Here is a 19056-nt window from a genome sequence, read left to right as displayed (position 1 = left end):
GGAGCTCTCCAGGTTTGTCTACATGGACCACTCATAGAAGTGATATAATTTATACAGTACTATAAAAATGTTAATAGTCTCTTCAGAACCCACCTTTACCAAGATTTTTTTATTCCTCTTGTCAGATATACATTTTACTGGAATAGCTCTTAATTTGAACCCTTCTATCAATTCATTAATGTTTTCAGACGGAGATAGAACTTCTAAAAGCTCATAACCACCGCCTTTTGAACTTCCCACCACTGTCTTCAGTAAGTATGTTGAGAAAAGACAAATGGAATCGATTTATTTGGGTTTAAAATAAAATTTTCGTGAGGATTGGACTACAAGTACAGTTAACTATTAATGATACTGATATAGGATGTATGGACCCTACTACACAAGGCCAGCTATATATTCTAATTACCTTTACGGATAACTGTTGATGATTTTGATTTTTGAATTAATCATAATGATTTTGTCTTCCTTATAAACAGTACTATTGGTTTATAGATTGAGTGCTCCTTATCTTGGATGGTGTTTGCCAATTAGTTTATCTTACATTTCAGAATGTCCCAAATAAAGACCGAGCAACTTCCCCTGTCAACAGGAAAGTGACAGTTACCTGTATATTTGGCCATCATCTTAGAAAAGGAACCTCTGAAAAGGTAGGTGATGCTTTTTAGAAGTGCTTAGAGCTGTTTTCATTCCTGAAATTCGTTTTCTCTTGATATTACATCTGAAAGGCGATAAGGAGGAGCAAAAATGTAAAACATGAATTAAACCATAGTGCTAGCAATACTTTGTAAGTCTGTGGTATCATGATGTAGCAGTTTTCCTGTGGTGTCTAGACCATGAAAGTCACTGAAAGTACCAGTAGCCTACATGTGGAGTGGAGAGCGTTAGAGTTATCTCCCTTCCTACCTTGCTTAGTCTGACATATGATAGCGGTAATAATATAGTTAACACAGGCCACTCAACATTTCATGACAGTTTTAAGTATTTTTGTGTGAGTTTTTTCCGTTGTAAATCTTGTTATCATATTTGAGGTAAACTTGGGTTGTCGTGCGTCTCAGCAGTGTGGTAATTATATATGTATTTCATTACATAAAGTTCACTGGATCATGTAACAAAATAAAACCGACACCCAAGTAAAACCACAGAAAAATCTTAACTATAAACAAAGTTAGCTTTAATTATCAAGATGCCATATTTTATGCCTTTTTATCAGGACTCTTCAGTTTTCAGAAAATCTTAAAACTACAAAAATGAGATTCACAACACATGTGTGTTCCATCAAAATTGAGGATTTAAGGAACTTTAAACGAATGGCACAGACTGGTACACAACAAATATTGACCTTTGTGTTGTAGAATATTTAGTAAAACAATCTCCTATGAATATTGACTCCATTTATAATAAATTACAAGTGACATTGATATGATCAGTATTATACATACTTGTAATTAATTGGTTGAAACCATGATTGTATTCAATTTTCTGTTATTTGTCATCAGGCCTCTACCTAAAATGGTACTAAGGTTGTTGTTATATGATGCTGAGTTGCACATATAGTTGAGATTTCTGGAAGGTTAAACTAAAAATAGAAAACCTATATAGAGTAAAATCAGGTTGAAATACCACTGAAGGCTTTACAAAGTTTACCCATAATTTTTGGTTAGTAGATCCCAGTAGTTACAGTAAGTACCATTTGGCAGTTGATTGAAGCAAAGTGTCATAAGCTGATTGAGAATAGACAATTTAACAAAGGCTATGTATTAAAAGGCAACATAATTCTAAACATAGCCCAGACACATTTACAATTGTAGATTTGAAACTCTTTTTCTTACTGTGCATTAGAATACATAACAGCAGGAAGTCTATGTATTCTGTTGATGGTATCTTTTCTATGTAAAATCTCAACGCTTTCCTGCAAATGAAATACTTCACACATTTGTCATGACACCTTTTGACTAATGTAAACATTCACAGGGTTTGAGGGAGTTTTCTATCTACAAAAACACCACAAAACTTGCCTTTGATAGTTGGAATGGATAAATCTTGGCTGGAAACATTAAATTAGATAGCCTTGGACCTTTGTAATTTGGTGAAAATGTGAACTCTAATAGCCGCGAACATTAGGAGGTTTACAGTGTCATCTGTGGGTTATATTGAGAGGGAAGCCCAGCACACAAGCTTATCACTGGTGAGAAGTATATACCACTACGTGTTACTGTAATAGGAAGGAGTCATGAAAACAACTCTCCCCGCGCTGAGGCTCGAACTAGCGACCATTCGCTCTCATTGGTTTGTTTGTTTTTTGTTAAACGTCCTATTAACAGCCAGGGTCATTTAAGGACGTGTCGGGTTTTGGAGGTGGAGGAAAGCCGGAGAAAACCACCGGCCTACGGTCAGTACCTGGCAACTGCCCCACATAGGTTTTGAACTCGTAACCCAGAGGTGGAGGGCTAGTGATAAAGTGTCAGGACACCTTAACCACTCAGCCACCGCTCTCAAGGCAAATATCCTACCACTAGGCTAAAGGGAAGTTCCCACTAGTCTGAGCTAGTAAGGTAACCTTATACTCTCTACTTTTACATTACAGTATTGTTCTCCTGATTACTTACATGGGTATCAGATTAGAAGGACAAGTTTTACATTTTAATTAATAAAAGTAGAAAATAATAAAGCTATGTGAGACAACTGCATTGACCTGGATCCCTTCTCTGTTGAAGTGCATGTTGATCTTGATCACGGATCTGTTTAGTTGATGGACCATCACACGTTGATCTTGATCACTGATCTGTTTAGTTGATGGACCATCACACGTTGATCTTGATCACTGATCTGTTTAGTTGATGGACCATCACACGTTGATCTTGATCTCTGATCTGTTTAGTTGATGGACCATCACACGTTGATCTTGATCTCTGATCTGTTTAGTTGATGGACCATCACACGTTGATCTTGATCTCTGATCTGTTTAGTTGATGGACCATCACACGTTGATCTTGATCTCTGATCTGTTTAGTTGATGGACCATCACATGTTGATCTTGATCTCTGATCTGTTTAGTTGATGGCCCATCACACGTTGATCTTGATCTCTGATCTGTTTAGTTGATGGCCCATCACACGTTGATCTTGATCTCTGATCTGTTGACATGATGAACAATCACATGTTGATCTTGGTCTCTGATGTGTTAAAGTGATGGGCCATCGCACGTTGTCCTTGACCCCTCTAATGAATGAAGAGTGGAATTTACCTTGGTCCCCCCTGTTGAAGTGTGGAGCACCTCACATTGACCTTGACACTTCCCCCTGTTTAAGTGTGGAGCACCACAAATTGACCTTGACCTCTCTATTGAAGTGGTGGAGAACTACACCTGGAAAACTAGAACAATTCCTGGTAATAGAAGATACAATTGGTGAGGACTTTTACATAAACAGCTGTGTTCGTGTGTGTCTGGCTTGGTTATCTTTACACAGATGTAACATCATGTACATTACCTAACGCCAGACTAACTGTACTCTTGTCACTGTGAGATTGGATGTTATAGTACATGCTGTAGTGTTGGCTACAGACTGTGGTACATACTGACATGCCGGTATGTCCGTCTTACATGACCAGGTAAATCTATTTGGCCTGGTTTCCGTTTCAGTGTCCCAACATCCTTTATCAATGTTGACAGATCTGGAATGACTGACGATAGTCCCACATCTGTAGTGTTTCACAGAGGCTGCTGTTCCTGAAAACATCGGCACACATACAGAGTAATGTTGAATCTAGAGCTCCGAAAAATCCGAAAACACAAGTGAGAAGTTCTCTTCTTGTTTTATAACTATCTTGGAATTTTTCTTCAGAAAATAATTTGATAATATTTGTGAAAGAGGCTTTGATTGTGTATACAGGTCCTAGAAATGGTGACCGTCATATACAGTCTGCTGGCAGAGTTCCCTCCCCTTGTCACTACTGGTTACAACCAGTTGTTTGTATTCTGTCCATTGAGAGAACTTGGTTGATTGTACAGGCATGTATTGTACATGTAATTTGACCTCAGTGATGTAATTGCCACTCATAAATACCATAGTACATACTGCCATAGGAACAATGGCTACCTGTCTGACTTGGGCTGGAAATCATCTGACTTTCTTAAGTACATTTTCATCCTGTTTTGTTACACATGACAGTTGACACATTTTCAATGTTAAATGAAAGTGTTCCTACATGACATTGCATTGCTGTAGTACTAGATTTGTGTTGTAACATATGCATTTGTGTAATTTCTATATGAATACCAGGAGTTTGTCTGCTGGTCTAGCATCAACTGTTTCAGAGATCTGTACTCTGTTTTCACGATAACTCAGTCGGTTAGAGTGCCAGCCATGTAATCTCAGGTGGAGATCTGAGGTGCGTGATTTGACATTCTCCAACCGTGTAAGTTTGTGTTTCCTGGGAAGCTAAGAGACAGGATGGTCTGTGCTGTCATGGTTAACGTTGTGTCCTTGGGCAAAGGCACTCTACCCTAATTGCTCTGGATGGCATGCAGCAGGCCTCCAGTATGTTGTTCAGTGAGGTAGTGACCAACTACTACAAGGAGACCTCGATTCAAAATGACTCTACCTGTTCATGGGGCGATAGTGTTGGGTTATTACTATTGGACTTTGTGAACATGATAACTTTTGTAAATATTTATATGTATGATCATCAAATTTCAATGAAATTATGTATGCAACCTCTGTGTATGATCTTGGACAAGTTTAATGATGGGACAGATTTAATCATATCTTATAGAGTTATGACCCTTTGCACTTTACCTTGAGTAGATGTGAATGAATTTGGTGAAATTTTGTATGCTGTGAGCTGTATTTTGAGAAGTGAGAAAGATACGAAGTTACAAAGTTGTAACAACTTATATTAATCATGCTTTTTTGCCTGGCATTATTGGAAGCTTGCAAGGCCAGGGTCATGAGGTTTTGGCCCTTAGAAAGATAGGATGAAGGACTATTTTAAGTTTTATTCAAATTAATGACCTTGACCTAATTTCAAGGTCACAGAAAAGTTTGAAATTTATATATAAGCAAAATATAATTTATCACTATATATACATATAGAACTCAGTTGAGTGATATAGCCTATTAGGGCCTCTAGGGTTTCACAGAAAATTGAGTTCTTTTTGTTAGATTTCCATATTTTATGTATTTTGTTAAAAGAATAAATGTCACATGTCCTCAATTGGCTTCTGAGACAATATATTGTTCCACCCAATGATAGTCTTGTTCCCACTTGACTGGACAGTCATTGTTATTTCATACACTTCAGTCAGATCATGAATTGGTTGAATATTCCATGTATTTGCGTGCCTTTGATTAGCGATCGTAGCTAAACTGCTACTTTTGTCCTTTGTTGATTATTTATACTGTGGTATAGTTATTCTGAAATGTGTCCCAACATTTTTTTTTCATTTGTCCTTTTGTGGTGTAGTAATATAGTGCTGCATCACTGGTATTTACACTGGGAAATGTTCCTAATAGTATATCATAATCTTTTACAGGCATGCTCATGATTGTCTTGATCAGTGTAGAAGGTTATTTTTAAAACATTTATGGTAAAAGATAGGTAGTTCAAAGCATATCCTGCACCATGAATTGTGTGCAGTACATGCAGGCGTACCAGCTGTGGGATCTAATATGTCAGTAACTGGTGGGAGATATGTCAGTCTATCTTACTAACAACCTTATACAGATTCACAGATATCATAAGTACTTCTAATCTCGCACATGTATCCTGTCCTGGTTTAAAAAAAGAAACTCGTCAACTGACTGAAACTGCATATTGTTTATGTAGATATGTATTCAAAAGGTCTATTTCAAATTATTTTTATAGAGTAGAATTTTTTTTCTCTTTTGTATCACAGTTCATTTTTTGTTTTCATGTGCCAATGAAAATAGAGAGAACAATTCATGTAGATTTCCATGGTGATAAATGCATTATACTCATAGTTTGGTCAAACTCTGTCATTACTTTATACTTCATCCCTTGAGACTGCATGCACTAACTTAATTATATGCATCTAAATTTTGTTCATGGTTTCAATGATTTCACTGTACGAGATGTGAAATTTGTTCTTGACTCCAAAATCTTAACATATCACAGAAGATGAGAATTTTAGAGTCCTTACAATTAAGGAAATTCAGCCTGTTATTATAACATTAACAAAAGAAATCCAAAGAAAATCTGAACTGGTGAGAAAAGTAAGCATAATTGTTAGTGCATTGACTTATGGACCTCTACATTAATCGTAGACACACAAGTTTTGATGATGTCAGTAGACACAAGTTTTGATGATGTCAGTAGACACAAGTTTTGATGATGTCAGTAGACACAAGTTTTGATGATGTCAATTATACATACAAGTTTTGATGATGTCAGCTATAGACACACAAGTTTTGATGATGTCAGTTCTATATCTACAACTGATCTCCCCTTATTTAAGTACATGTATTTACTTTTTGGTTCCAGATTAACAATTGTTTCTAACTTGATACTGCTGAAAACAGTGATTCCTCTGTCAAGTAAATCATATTTGGTTTGTGGCCCAACTGATAATTTGAGGTGAATTTTTATGAGTTTAATGTGTAATATTCCATAAAAGTGGTTTCCATGACAGCTAGGATGTTTCACAAATATGCTACTGTAACCAGATCACTTGTAGTATTGAAAAATGCAGCAAGCACATAAAAACATCTTATTTTTTTAATATTGATCAAGAAATATAAAGAGTACTATACAAATAAGTATTTTGTGATACATCTGTAGATAAAATTGAAATTAAAAGTGGTTTGTCTTAATTACCAAACCAATTGTGTTTTATACAATACTGTCACTGGCCTGTGTGGGTATTATAACTTTTAATTACAGAAATACCAGACACTCAGCAAAAGAACTTCTGATGTTGATTCGATCTATAAAGAAATAAATTATTTTAATTTCTTCCTAACTGTTATGGTTTGTAAATGTTGCTGTTGGAAACCTTGATTTATTTCAAATTTTTAGCTTTAATGTTAATTCAGTTTTGTTGCAAGCATGGGCTGATGAAATATAAAACTATGTGCAAATTAACTTCATGAATTGCAAAGCATCAAGTAGTTTTGGTGAAAATGTAAATATTAGGGATTAAGAATTTCCTTTGGAAGTGTGGATTAATGCAAATTCTGTTTTTGAAAATAGGAATTGTGGCAACATTCATGTTTAATATGTATTTGTACAGTCTTAATTTATAGTTATTAGATATTTAAATACAATTGGCAGGTACCATATACACAATGTTGGTGATAAGTGTTAATATGTTTTCAGTGCGTGCTCCTGTACATGTAACAGTTAACATCACCTCAATGTTTGCTTCTTATGCATGATGACCTCAATTACACAGGAGAGGTGTCGAAATGAAATTGTCATAGCACTGTAAACAAAATTGTTTTTAGTAGTGTTAACATTCATAGTGTCATTGTTGCAGAAATAGTCGTTAAGCAGAAACACAGAGAATTTAATTAAAAAGCATTATCTATGGAACATCCAAGAGTTTAACTTTGATAATATAAATACAGCTAACACCCTTTGCTGTTGGAATCATTAGACAAATGCTTCCCAAGGATTAGTTTAGATAGAAGATCTACATTGAAACTATATGTACAGATATCTATATTGGAGATGTGAGCAGCAGGTCAGAGACGGAGGCTGGAATGACACTGATCCATGACATGGGTAATTATCGACTGAAGCCCCCCCACAGGCAGTGGTAATAAACAGTAGACAAATCAGCAACACCATTTAAAATATGTATTGTTTCTTACAACATTTCTTGGGAGGGCCTCGACCTCAGACTCAGGTATTCACCCCGAGAATTTGTTGTTTTTGTTGGTGATGTTGAGTATATTTGTGGAGAATGTCATCATGTCATGAGAAGTAATTGGTGTGTGTTCTTGTGGAGAATGTCGTCACATCCCGAGTTTCTCAGCGAGTAGATGTCACACACCATACAAGTAATGCTGTGATAGTATCAACCCTGGAATCCGCGTACAGCTATGTGAGACAAATGTATGATGACATTTCACTATGGCAGTTGGCTTTTCCTCTGTGTAACGCCGTTGTTTATACATGGTTTTCATTATTTTGGTATCCTCTGCTAGTTCTAAAATCATAAAAAGCCTGTTATCTTAAAACGTGTGTGAGACATGTACAAGTAACTCTGTGATCAGATACACAGTTGTCAACATTGTACACATACCGAAGGTAAATAGCTGCGTCCAGGGCCCCGGTGATAGGCTGGAGAGAACAGCATGCTCAGAGAGTATCATTATGATTTTCGTCAGCCTTTTTTATTTCTGCTTCAAATGTTTGGTTTAAAACGCTTCCTATTTAAAGGTCTTTGGTTTTATCAAATACAACAGAAATCATTTATTTCAGAACATATCTTAACCCAGAGATTTAGAGGTACGTGGGTTTTTTTTTTGGGGGGGGGGGGGGGGGGGGGGATGCATGTAGCTCTGCAGTAAAGTTTGATATAGTTGAATCTTCATTTTCAACAAAAATACCATTACTTGTCAAAAATATAATAAAGTAAGTCTGTAGGTCCATCTACAATATCAAACTTGATCACTGACAACATAATTTAATGGGAAATTTGTTACTTTATGAAATTCTTAACTGTATATATGAAATAAGCATGGTACCATTTATTAGGGAGAACAAATCTTGGATTTTCTTGGATCTTGGAAGAGGAAAACCCTATCTACATCAACGGTCTTTGAAATATTCAATAATGCAAAAGATATTGTTTATTCTATTTGGATCTAGTTAACGAATGCAGATGACAAGTACCGTCATAAATTACAAGATTCGGAAAATATGTTGTGTTCAGGCACTGCATGCATGTGATTTGTGAAGACAAATAGAATTATATCAACCATTATAATTTTGTCATAGTTTTGTTTTCACTCAAGTAGATATATATAATTAAGGCACTAAAAACTAAAAAGTATTTAGTACATCTGTGTACTCCAGGCACGACTGGGACTATACAGTAGACCATATACACTCGCTTCCTGGATAAAACTGATAAAGTCAGAGTTTATAGGCTATTTATTGCTCAAGCTATTTTAAATTACACTTATTTGTCACATCATGACATTGGTACATGAATTGTGACTCGCTATTTGGAAAACAAATAGGTTGGATCGAGCAACAAAATCCAAGCATGGCTGCCTTTTTATGACACAATATATGTTGCACAGATCACAGATTTGTTTCTGTTATGTGGAATGAGAAAGTATAGATTATTAATGTTGAACTTCTATATCGTTGCAAACCAAAAGTTTCTTAACTAAATCTTAATCAATTTCCTTCAAGGCGTGTTTGTGTATTTTAGCTGGATAAAGAGTAATAAACATGGAAAATCAACTAGGAATTATACTGTATCCATTGTGTCCTTTTCTCATTGTAGCCTCATTTTGAAATTGACTTTGTTCATATGTAATATTCAAACCTAATATTATTCATTTGGCAATTTGATAAAAAAAAACAAATGTTCAAAACATGAAAAAATAATTATTGAAGATTAGGATGTCTGTTATTTTTCCAGAATAATATAAATTATCAATTATAATTACTCGAAAAAGATCATTTTCATTGTCATATTTTTTGTTTTGTTTTCTCAAGATTTTTTTCTATTGTTTTGACATGCAAAAGTGGAAGATGACTATTCCTATTCTTATTCCCAGATATTTGCTTATTGAGAGAAAATATGAAAAATAGGAGGGGTGGGGAGGGGCTTATCTCCGAGCATGGGCTTATACCCAGTAAAATATGGTATTAGACAGGCAAGCATTTAAAACATTTAAAGCATTTCTAGTGTTAATGTATTATAACATGGCAATTTGATACAGGCGCCACTAGTCGCATACAGTAAGATGGTCCAAAACTATACATGTCTCATAGGCCATTTATTAGATGTACTTTCTTTGGAAAGACATGTACACTGTACATTTAAAGCCCGAAATAAGAATTACAAATGTATACCGTATGTATTATAAATGCTGACAGGACAATTGTGTTTGACATGATGTTGTAGCCTGCATGTCCGACTTGGACAGAAATAATTATGGAACAGTGGTTACTGGATTTCTACAGCCACATGTCTGCTGGGTTTCATTAGTGACAGGTTAATTTATGGTGACAAAAGCCATGTACATGTATATACATGTAACAATTGACAGCTGGCTGATAGGGAGGATTAGCGCCTGCCCTTTGGTGTCTGACTGACATCTTAAAAGCTAGAGAAAAAAACACTAACTTGTAGTTAAGTGTGGTAGATATCTTTAAAGTTTGATAGGTGACCAATCTTGGATTTATTACTATTTTATGTATTTGTGTATTTGATGTCATCCTTGTGACAGAGAAAGCTGGTGTGTGTCAAATCTTCTACAGGAAAAATATTCTGACTGCATACCGTACCCCTAACTTTGGATAATCTCACCTATGATAGATAAAATACTTGTTTGTACAGTTTGAATGTCTGTGTAGATAAAACACTTGTTTGTACAGTTTGAACCTCTGGTTAGATAGAACACTTGTTTGTACAGTTTGAACGTCTGTGTAGATATAGAACACTTGTTTGTACAGTTTGAACGTCTGTGTAGATAAAACACTTGTTTGTACAGTTTGAACGTCTGTGTAGATAGAACACTTGTTTGTACAGTTTGAGTGTCTGGGTAGATAGAACACTTGTTTGTACAGTTTGAACGTCTGTGTAGATAGAACACTTGTTTGTACAGTTTGAGTGTCTGGTTAGATAGAACACTTGTTTGTACAGTTTGAATGTCTGTGTAGATAGAACACTTGTTTGTACAGTTTGAACCTCTGGGAAGATAGAACACATGTTTGTACAGTTTGAGTGTCTGTGTAGATAGAACACTTGTTTGTACAGTTTGAGTGTCTGTGTAGATAGAACACTTGTTTGTACAGTTTGAGTGTCTGTGTAGATAGAACACATGTTTGTACAGTTTGAATGTCTGTGTAGATTGAACACTTGTTTGTACAGTTTGAATGTCTGTGTAGATAGAACACTTGTTTGTACAGTTTGAACGTCTGTGTAGATAGAACACTTGTTTGTACAGTTTGAACGTCTGGTTAGATAGAACACTTGTTTGTACAGTTTGAGTGTCTGTGTAGATAGAACACTTGTTTGTACAGTTTGAACGTCTGTGTAGATAAAACACTTGTTTGTACAGTTTGAGTGTCTGTGTAGATAGAACACTTGTTTGTACAGTTTGAATGTCTGGGTAGATATAGAACACTTGTTTGTACAGTTTGAGTGTCTGTGTAGATATAGAACACTTGTTTGTACAGTTTGAACGTCTGTGTAGATATAGAACACTTGTTTGTACAGTTTGAATGTCTGTGTAGATAGAACACTTGTTTGTACAGTTTGAACCTCTGGGAAGATAGAACACATGTTTGTACAGTTTGAGTGTCTGTGTAGATAGAACACTTGTTTGTACAGTTTGAGTGTCTGTGTAGATAGAACACTTGTTTGTACAGTTTGAGTGTCTGTGTAGATAGAACACATGTTTGTACAGTTTGAATGTCTGTGTAGATAGAACACTTGTTTGTACAGTTTGAATGTCTGTGTAGATAGAACACTTGTTTGTACAGTTTGAACGTCTGTGTAGATAGAACACTTGTTTGTACAGTTTGAACGTCTGGTTAGATAGAACACTTGTTTGTACAGTTTGAGTGTCTGTGTAGATAGAACACTTGTTTGTACAGTTTGAGTGTCTGGGTAGATAAAACACTTGTTTGTACAGTTTGAATGTCTGGGAAGATAGAACACTTGTTTGTACAGTTTGAACGTCTGTGTAGATAAAACACTTGTTTGTACAGTTTGAGTGTCTGTGTAGATAGAACACTTGTTTGTACAGTTTGAATGTCTGGGTAGATAGAACACTTGTTTGTACAGTTTGAACGTCTGTGTAGATATAGAACACTTGTTTGTACAGTTTGAACGTCTGTGTAGATATAGAACACTTGTTTGTACAGTTTGAGTGTCTGTGTAGATATAGAACACTTGTTTGTACAGTTTGAATGTCTGTGTAGATAGAACACTTGTTTGTACAGTTTGAATGTCTGGATAGATAGAACACTTGTTTGTACAGTTTGAACATCTGGGTAGATAAAACACTTGTTTGTACAGTTTAAATGTCTGGGTAAATAGAACACTTGTTTGTACAGTTTGAATGTCTGTGTAGATAGAACACTTGTTTGTACAGTTTGAACGTCTGGGTAGATAAAACACTTGTTTGTACAGTTTGAATGTCTGTGTAGATAGAACACTTGTTTGTACAGTTTGAACGTCTGGGAAGATAGAACACTTGTTTGTACAGTTTGAACCTCTGGGAAGATAGAACACATGTTTGTACAGTTTGAGTGTCTGTGTAGATAGAACACTTGTTTGTACAGTTTGAACCTCTGGGAAGATAGAACACATGTTTGTACAGTTTGAGTGTCTGTGTAGATAGAACACTTGTTTGTACAGTTTGAACCTCTGGGAAGATAGAACACATGTTTGTACAGTTTGAATGTCTGGGTAGATAGAACACTTGTTTGTACAGTTTGAACGTCTGGTTAGATAGAACACTTGTTTGTACAGTTTGAACGTCTGGGTAGATAGAACACTTGTTTGTACAGTTTGAATGTCTGGGAAGATAGAACACTTGTTTGTACAGTTTGAATGTCTGTGTAGATAGAACACTTGTTTGTACAGTTTGAGTGTCTGTGAAGATAGAACACTTGTTTGTACAGTTTGAGTGTCTGTGTAGATATAGAACACTTGTTTGTACAGTTTGAGTGTCTGTGTAGATATAGAACACTTGTTTGTACAGTTTGAGTGTCTGTGAAGATAGAACACTTGTTTGTACAGTTTGAATGTCTGGGTAGATAGAACACTTGTTTGTACAGTTTGAACGTCTGGATATTAAAACACATGTTTGTACAGTCTGAACATCTGGGTGTTAAGAGAAAGTTAAGAAAACTTTAGGTATTGTTCCATTCAGGGGAGATAACTCTGATTTTCACTGTATTAATTTCCTTTTGATCAAATTCTTTTACCCTTAATTATGTACAAGTATATATAAAGTAGATGTTCATGTATGACAATACCCCCTATGAGTTTGTTATTGTTATGGAAGGGTCAATCTCTGAAGGTCATCATTGTTATGTATAGAAATTGTCAAACTTATGGGGAGGGAGGTATGAGTTGGCCGATTAACCATGAGCTTATATGCTGTACCCCTGTCGTCGGCGTTGGCTTCGGCGTCCCAACCCACTTTAAAGTTTTTGGGGTAAGTTTTGGAAAGTTTGTAAGTCCACACCCTTCTTATTTGGTTTATACATCCATTAGAGGTCTAGGAGCACTTGTATAATTAATTTGTTGTGATATCTGCTGTAGTCACTGGCAATGCTTGTCATCTTTACAGGACAGTCCGTCTGAACATTTGACAGTAATTAACATTGGTATGTACTGTACTATACTATTGTAAATGACTTAAGATTTATCGTAACTCCTGAACGTTTACTGTACTATGGTTACTGAGAGATTTACCTGACTGATCGATGTTTTGGTGTCATCTACTTGTAACTAGTGTCATATTACCTGTTTGTGGCCAGTGCAGATGACCTGGTCTTAGGGGCCTACAACCCCACGTACAAACAACAAGGAATAGTGACAATATTATGTGGTGGATCAGAGGTCATAATGAAATATTTTTGGCTCAGTCTCTCAGGGGTTTGTGTTTTTGGTTAAAGCTCTTCACACAGTTAATTATCTTTTTACCTGTTTATTTGTGATAATGTGGGTTGTACGTTGCTTGTCAACCTCTCGAATCGGATCAAATAGTCTGTTAGTTATAGTGACAAGTTTATAAAATTAGTACAACATTGCTTTAGACCAAAACTTCAAAGTTTCCTTACCAAATAATATATATACACTTGTAGAGGTTATTGTGAGTTTAAATAACATAGATAGAGGTTATAATTATTGTGAGTTAAGATAACATATCTCCGGTTCCTTCTGTACGATTACAATGGGTTGTTAGTTGTATCGTAACAGGACAGGAAAAATACAATGACCCGGCTAGGACTCGTACCTGGGACCTCCAAACTCTCTAACCATTTGAGCTATGTACACCTGCATGGCCCCTGGCACTCAGCCCAGCCCTGAGTTCTATGTCTGTATCATTGTGTTTCAAGCTCTACTGAAACCAGTGTTGGTATTACGTTGGGATAATTCAGTTTCTGGGGTGTATTTCCAGACCCTACATTGAAACAGGATATTAACATGACAGCGAGGTTATACAACATTTATAATTAGACACAACGATATAAAGGACGAGTAATAAAATAATATGGGATGGGGACTCGCACTCTAATTGTTCGGTCTGACTGATGGTTACCTCCCTTGCGTGTAACCACGCTAGTAATATACGAGACAATCATCAAGAAATATACTAAAGTATTACAATGAATTGTTTGAACCTTCCCCTTTCGGAACATTGCCAGCCTCATCAATAAGCAAACGTCTGCTGTCTGAGTTTCATGATCACATCCAAATTGAATCGTCTACGTGCCGGACATGACATTGGCGTTCTCCTGTCGGTGTTAAACAGGTCTGGATGGTCAGTCAATACCGTGACACCAAACCAAATTACAACACAATGGCAAGAAACAACTAGCAAAGTAAATTACCAACCTATCGGACAGCTATAAATCTCCTGGTGATGAAGTTACGATGGAATTGGCAGCGTCTGCTGAGCTGTTGTTGCTACGCGCTTTACATTCAGTGACGCAAGGCTGCTGCAGACGACAAAAGTATCTGTAGGAATTATCTCGGATCTTTTTGATTGAAAAGGAAAACAAATGTTATCAGCGAGATTATCTTTTCCCTGTCTTTTTGCTCCTGGCAATCACATCATGGAAATAAAGGTTGAAGTGCATACAGATTTTCTTTGATTATTATACTACATGTATTTATAAGATAATGCCGACTTTGTCTCGGAGATCAGCTGAATTTATATACAAAACCTTTGTTGTCTATAAGTTCCTATTAAATTATACATTCCATGTAACCTCCATGTTTTGCTGTAATAATAAGAAAACCTTATTTTACGGGATTACAAGTATGTGGGAATTTAGTTTTATCTTAGGCTTTCCTTTGATAGTGGTTTTGGATCTTAGTTTGTCAAGATTGTTTCTGCAACAAATTTAGCATTTATTCCCCGGGGATGATACATATCACAGTATCAAAGCTAAGCATTTGTCAATTGGCAGGCTTCCTGATTCTGTTTCCTAAAGGTGATTAGTTCTTTTGTCATCTGTAAAATGAATATATCAGCCATGTAATTCAATCAATTATCGTGTGGATTATTTCTCGTTACTGCATTGATCATGTATGCAATGCTTTAGGCACCAAAAACGCAATATAATGCATATGTTGTTGAACAATGTACGACAATGGAGATTCTATCTGATGATCTAATGCTGTGTTTCTGACTGAAAACAAATCTTGTAGCCAATCTAGGATTCTCGATAAATTAAATATACATTCCTCTCGCATTTATGACCCTGAGTGCTGCCATTGGGTAACAAATCATGTGATCAATATCAGGCGATAGAGCCTGTCTCGTTACTGTTGTAAACAGACTATTTGTGTCTGTATATTTGTGGGGTTTTTTTTTTTTTTTTTTTTTCACTCCGGAAAGTCTTTACGTATAAATTCCTGTGATACATTAACAAATGTATACAGTGATCCTCAGAAAACCACAGCTGAATACATATTCCTAGATAATTTGTCTAATGTAATTTTACAATAAATAGAATCCACTAAGTATGATATATTATATCATTTATTTTAAGGCATGCTCTCTGATGGTATTTAGATTATGCCATGCCGAGGCGTCCGCCATTGGTAGTCCGGCCAGCGTCAACTTTTCCTTTTAAACAACTTCTTCTCACTAACCTAAGAGATGCCCTGAAAGCTGATATAGAGTTTTTAGTATGCCGTTTTTGTATTAGGGGTTACCAAGTTTGTTGAAAAGAATGACCATGACCTACATGCATTCTAAGTCACAGGGGTCAACTTCTAAATAACCGCAATGGGCCCAGGGAGTTGTTTGGTGTGTAGCTTACTCTAATAAATGACCTTGACCATGATTTAAGTTTGAAAGAGTTTTATTGGACAAAATTGTTAAAATGACACCTTTTCAAATAACCATTACGCCCTGAGATTTTATATCTGGTCTCTGATACACTGAAATGTTCTTTATTATGTTAATGTATAAAAAGATGGATAGCAGGTGAGGGTTTTGGGCCCATTGGGCCTTTAATTGTTTTCATTCTAAATCCTTCTTATCACATGTAGCAGAATATCTGTTGATAAATATAAAAGAAATGCATGTGGAATGCAATATACCTGAAGCTTGGATGGAATTAAACTGCCAGGATAAGAGCTGTCCTAATGAAATAACCCTGAAATCAGAATGCTGCCATCTCTGATCACGGAAATGGACTGTGAGATCACAGCTTGTACAGACAGGCCACAGCACACCGGCTCTCTCCTTGATCTTTATTCCAGCTCCCTGGGGCTGCATTACATCCCTGTCTGATACATCTTCTAAAATAGACGCTCATTTATGACCAGCCCCTAATTAGATAGCCATTATACCATATATGGAATGCATCATTGAAAGTCCCAGAGTGGAGAAAAATCAAATCTTTAACAATTAAAACGATCTAAAAATTGGGCCCCTGGGAAGTTAGATTTGTCATCAGGGTTTCTCTGAAGCCTGTGGTCTTATTTTTTCCCAAATCCAATAAACATTAATGAATAGTCAGTGTTCTGGTGATTTACTCAGAACATTATCATATACCCCAGATACTCTATAGTAAATAATACACAAACTGCATGTTCATTCATATTTTAGAAATTGAAAATCGTTATACATGTATATGAAAGAGGAGTTTAAATTAATGTTGTGGAAATTTTTGCTTGTCTTATATCATTCAACATACTTACCATATTGTATCAACATGTATGAAAAACTAACGTGAAATTTTGCATCCTCAAGTCAGACCTGTTAAAATCCATGTATTTTACACAGAGTAGCAAAACCATGCAGACTTCCAATTTTTAATATACAAATTCTTGTAACAGCTTACTGCATGCTTTTCTTATCAAAATGGTTATCTCCATGGACTTGATTTTATGACATAGAAGTTAAATACAGAAATAAAATGTTGATAATCAGTATCAAGTGGTAGTACCTTACTAACCAGCTCACTGTGTTTAAATCATCATTGGTCAGTCAAAGAATTTCATCATTTTTTAAATCATTGATCCAAAGATACATATATTTTGATAATATTCAATTTTATCTCCCGAGCGAAGATCAGAAGAGGATATTGTAATGCAGTGGTCCGTCTGTAATTCTGTCCGTCCACATCACAATTTTTGGGAGAGTTATCTTATTTAATTTTATCTCCCTATCAAAGATCAGAAAGGGATATTGTAATGTTGTTGTCTGTCCATAATTCTGTCTGTCTGCATCACGATTTTGAGGAGAGTTTATTTTATTTTATCTCCCAGTCCAAGGTCGGAAGGGGATATTGTAATGCTGTTGTCTGTCTCCAATTCTGTCTGTCCACATCACGATTTTGGGGAAATAACTGATGATGAAGTGGTCTGGAATGATCAAACTCAAACACACTGTTAATCCTAGTTAAGGTCATTAAAGTCACTGTCACTATGAATTGAATATTGGTCTCTGAATGATAACTGAATCAGTTAAAGTGGTTGGCTATCAACTGTAAACTTCAAACACTGCTTCCTCATGATGAGTTCTTGTTTCAAGGCTTTCTTTTCCTGTCAAAATATCAAGGATAAGGTCATTCATTACTGAAAATAGAAAATTGGATTCTTGATGAAAATTTAAGTTCAGGTGGACTTCACACTTTCCCCAGCCATGCTTCAAGGTATGTTGGTGAAAGTTGGTATGTAGCTTCAGTATGAGTAGCTTCATATCATGTTCGAGTTTCAGGGTTTTTGGGTCAAGGTCTAGGTCACTGTAACTATTTTTAGCTGGGGCCGGTCGGAGACATGTATTAGCATGCAGTTATTTGCTATGAAAATCTAATTTGTTAATGAAAACAAACACACACAAAAATAAGGGGATGCTTACAAAACTGAGCAGAGAAGTACATATGTATATACAAAACTTAAAATCTTATTTCCAGGTCAGGTTGTAGTGCACATTATTGCATAGTTTGTTTTACTGTGGAGCACTCTCTTGTCCTAATTAATGACACATTCGCTATGTGTATAAGAGGAAGTTAATCATGGTTAAATTTCGTAAACAAGAAACTCTAGCAGAGTGTAGAGAGGAAGAGAGTACATTAATATCAACATGCCACTTTCTCATGAAGTTTTATTAGCCCACCATCATCAGATGGTGGGCTGTTCAAATCGTCCTGCGTCCGTGGTCCGTGGTCCGTCCGTCCCTCCGTCCGTCCGTCCGTCCGTCCCTCCGTCCGTCCCTCCGTCCGTAAACAATTCTTGTTATCGCTATTTCTGAGAAAGTACTGAAGGGATCTTTCTCAAATTTCATATGCAGGTTCCCCTTGGTGCCTAGTTATGCATATTGCGTTTTGAGACCAATCTGAAAACAACATGGCCGACAGGCAGCCATCTTGGATTTTGACAATTGAAGTTTGTTATCGCTATTTCTGAGAAAGTACTGAAGGGATCTTTCTCAAATTTCATATGCAGGTTCCCCTTGGTGCCTAGTTATGCATATTGCGATTTGAGACCAATTGGAAAACAACATGGCCGACAGGCAGCCATCTTGGATTTTGACAATTGAAGTTTGTTATCGCTATTTCTGAGAAAGCACTGAATGGATCTTTCTTAAATTTCATATGTAGGTTTCCCTTGGTGCCTAGTTATGCATATTGCGTTTTGGGACCAATTCT

General features: G+C 36.1%; 1 protein-coding gene across 1 annotated transcript in view; it reads left to right on the top strand.

Moving 5' to 3' along the window:
- LOC117343744 (mitogen-activated protein kinase kinase kinase 20-like) overlaps positions 1-19056 on the top strand; it is an 86931-nt gene that overhangs the window by 17954 nt on the left and 49921 nt on the right. The window contains exons 15-16 of the mRNA XM_033906223.1: positions 189-251; positions 549-647. Coding sequence (XP_033762114.1) covers positions 189-251; positions 549-647 — 162 coding nt within the window. The remainder of the gene's footprint in view (positions 1-188; positions 252-548; positions 648-19056) is intronic.

This window comes from Pecten maximus, chromosome 15 (assembly GCF_902652985.1).
Source record: "Pecten maximus chromosome 15, xPecMax1.1, whole genome shotgun sequence".
Taxonomy (NCBI): domain Eukaryota; kingdom Metazoa; phylum Mollusca; class Bivalvia; order Pectinida; family Pectinidae; genus Pecten; species Pecten maximus.
The sequence above is the reverse complement of the archived record's forward strand: the minus strand, read 5'-3'. Positions and strand labels throughout refer to the sequence as shown.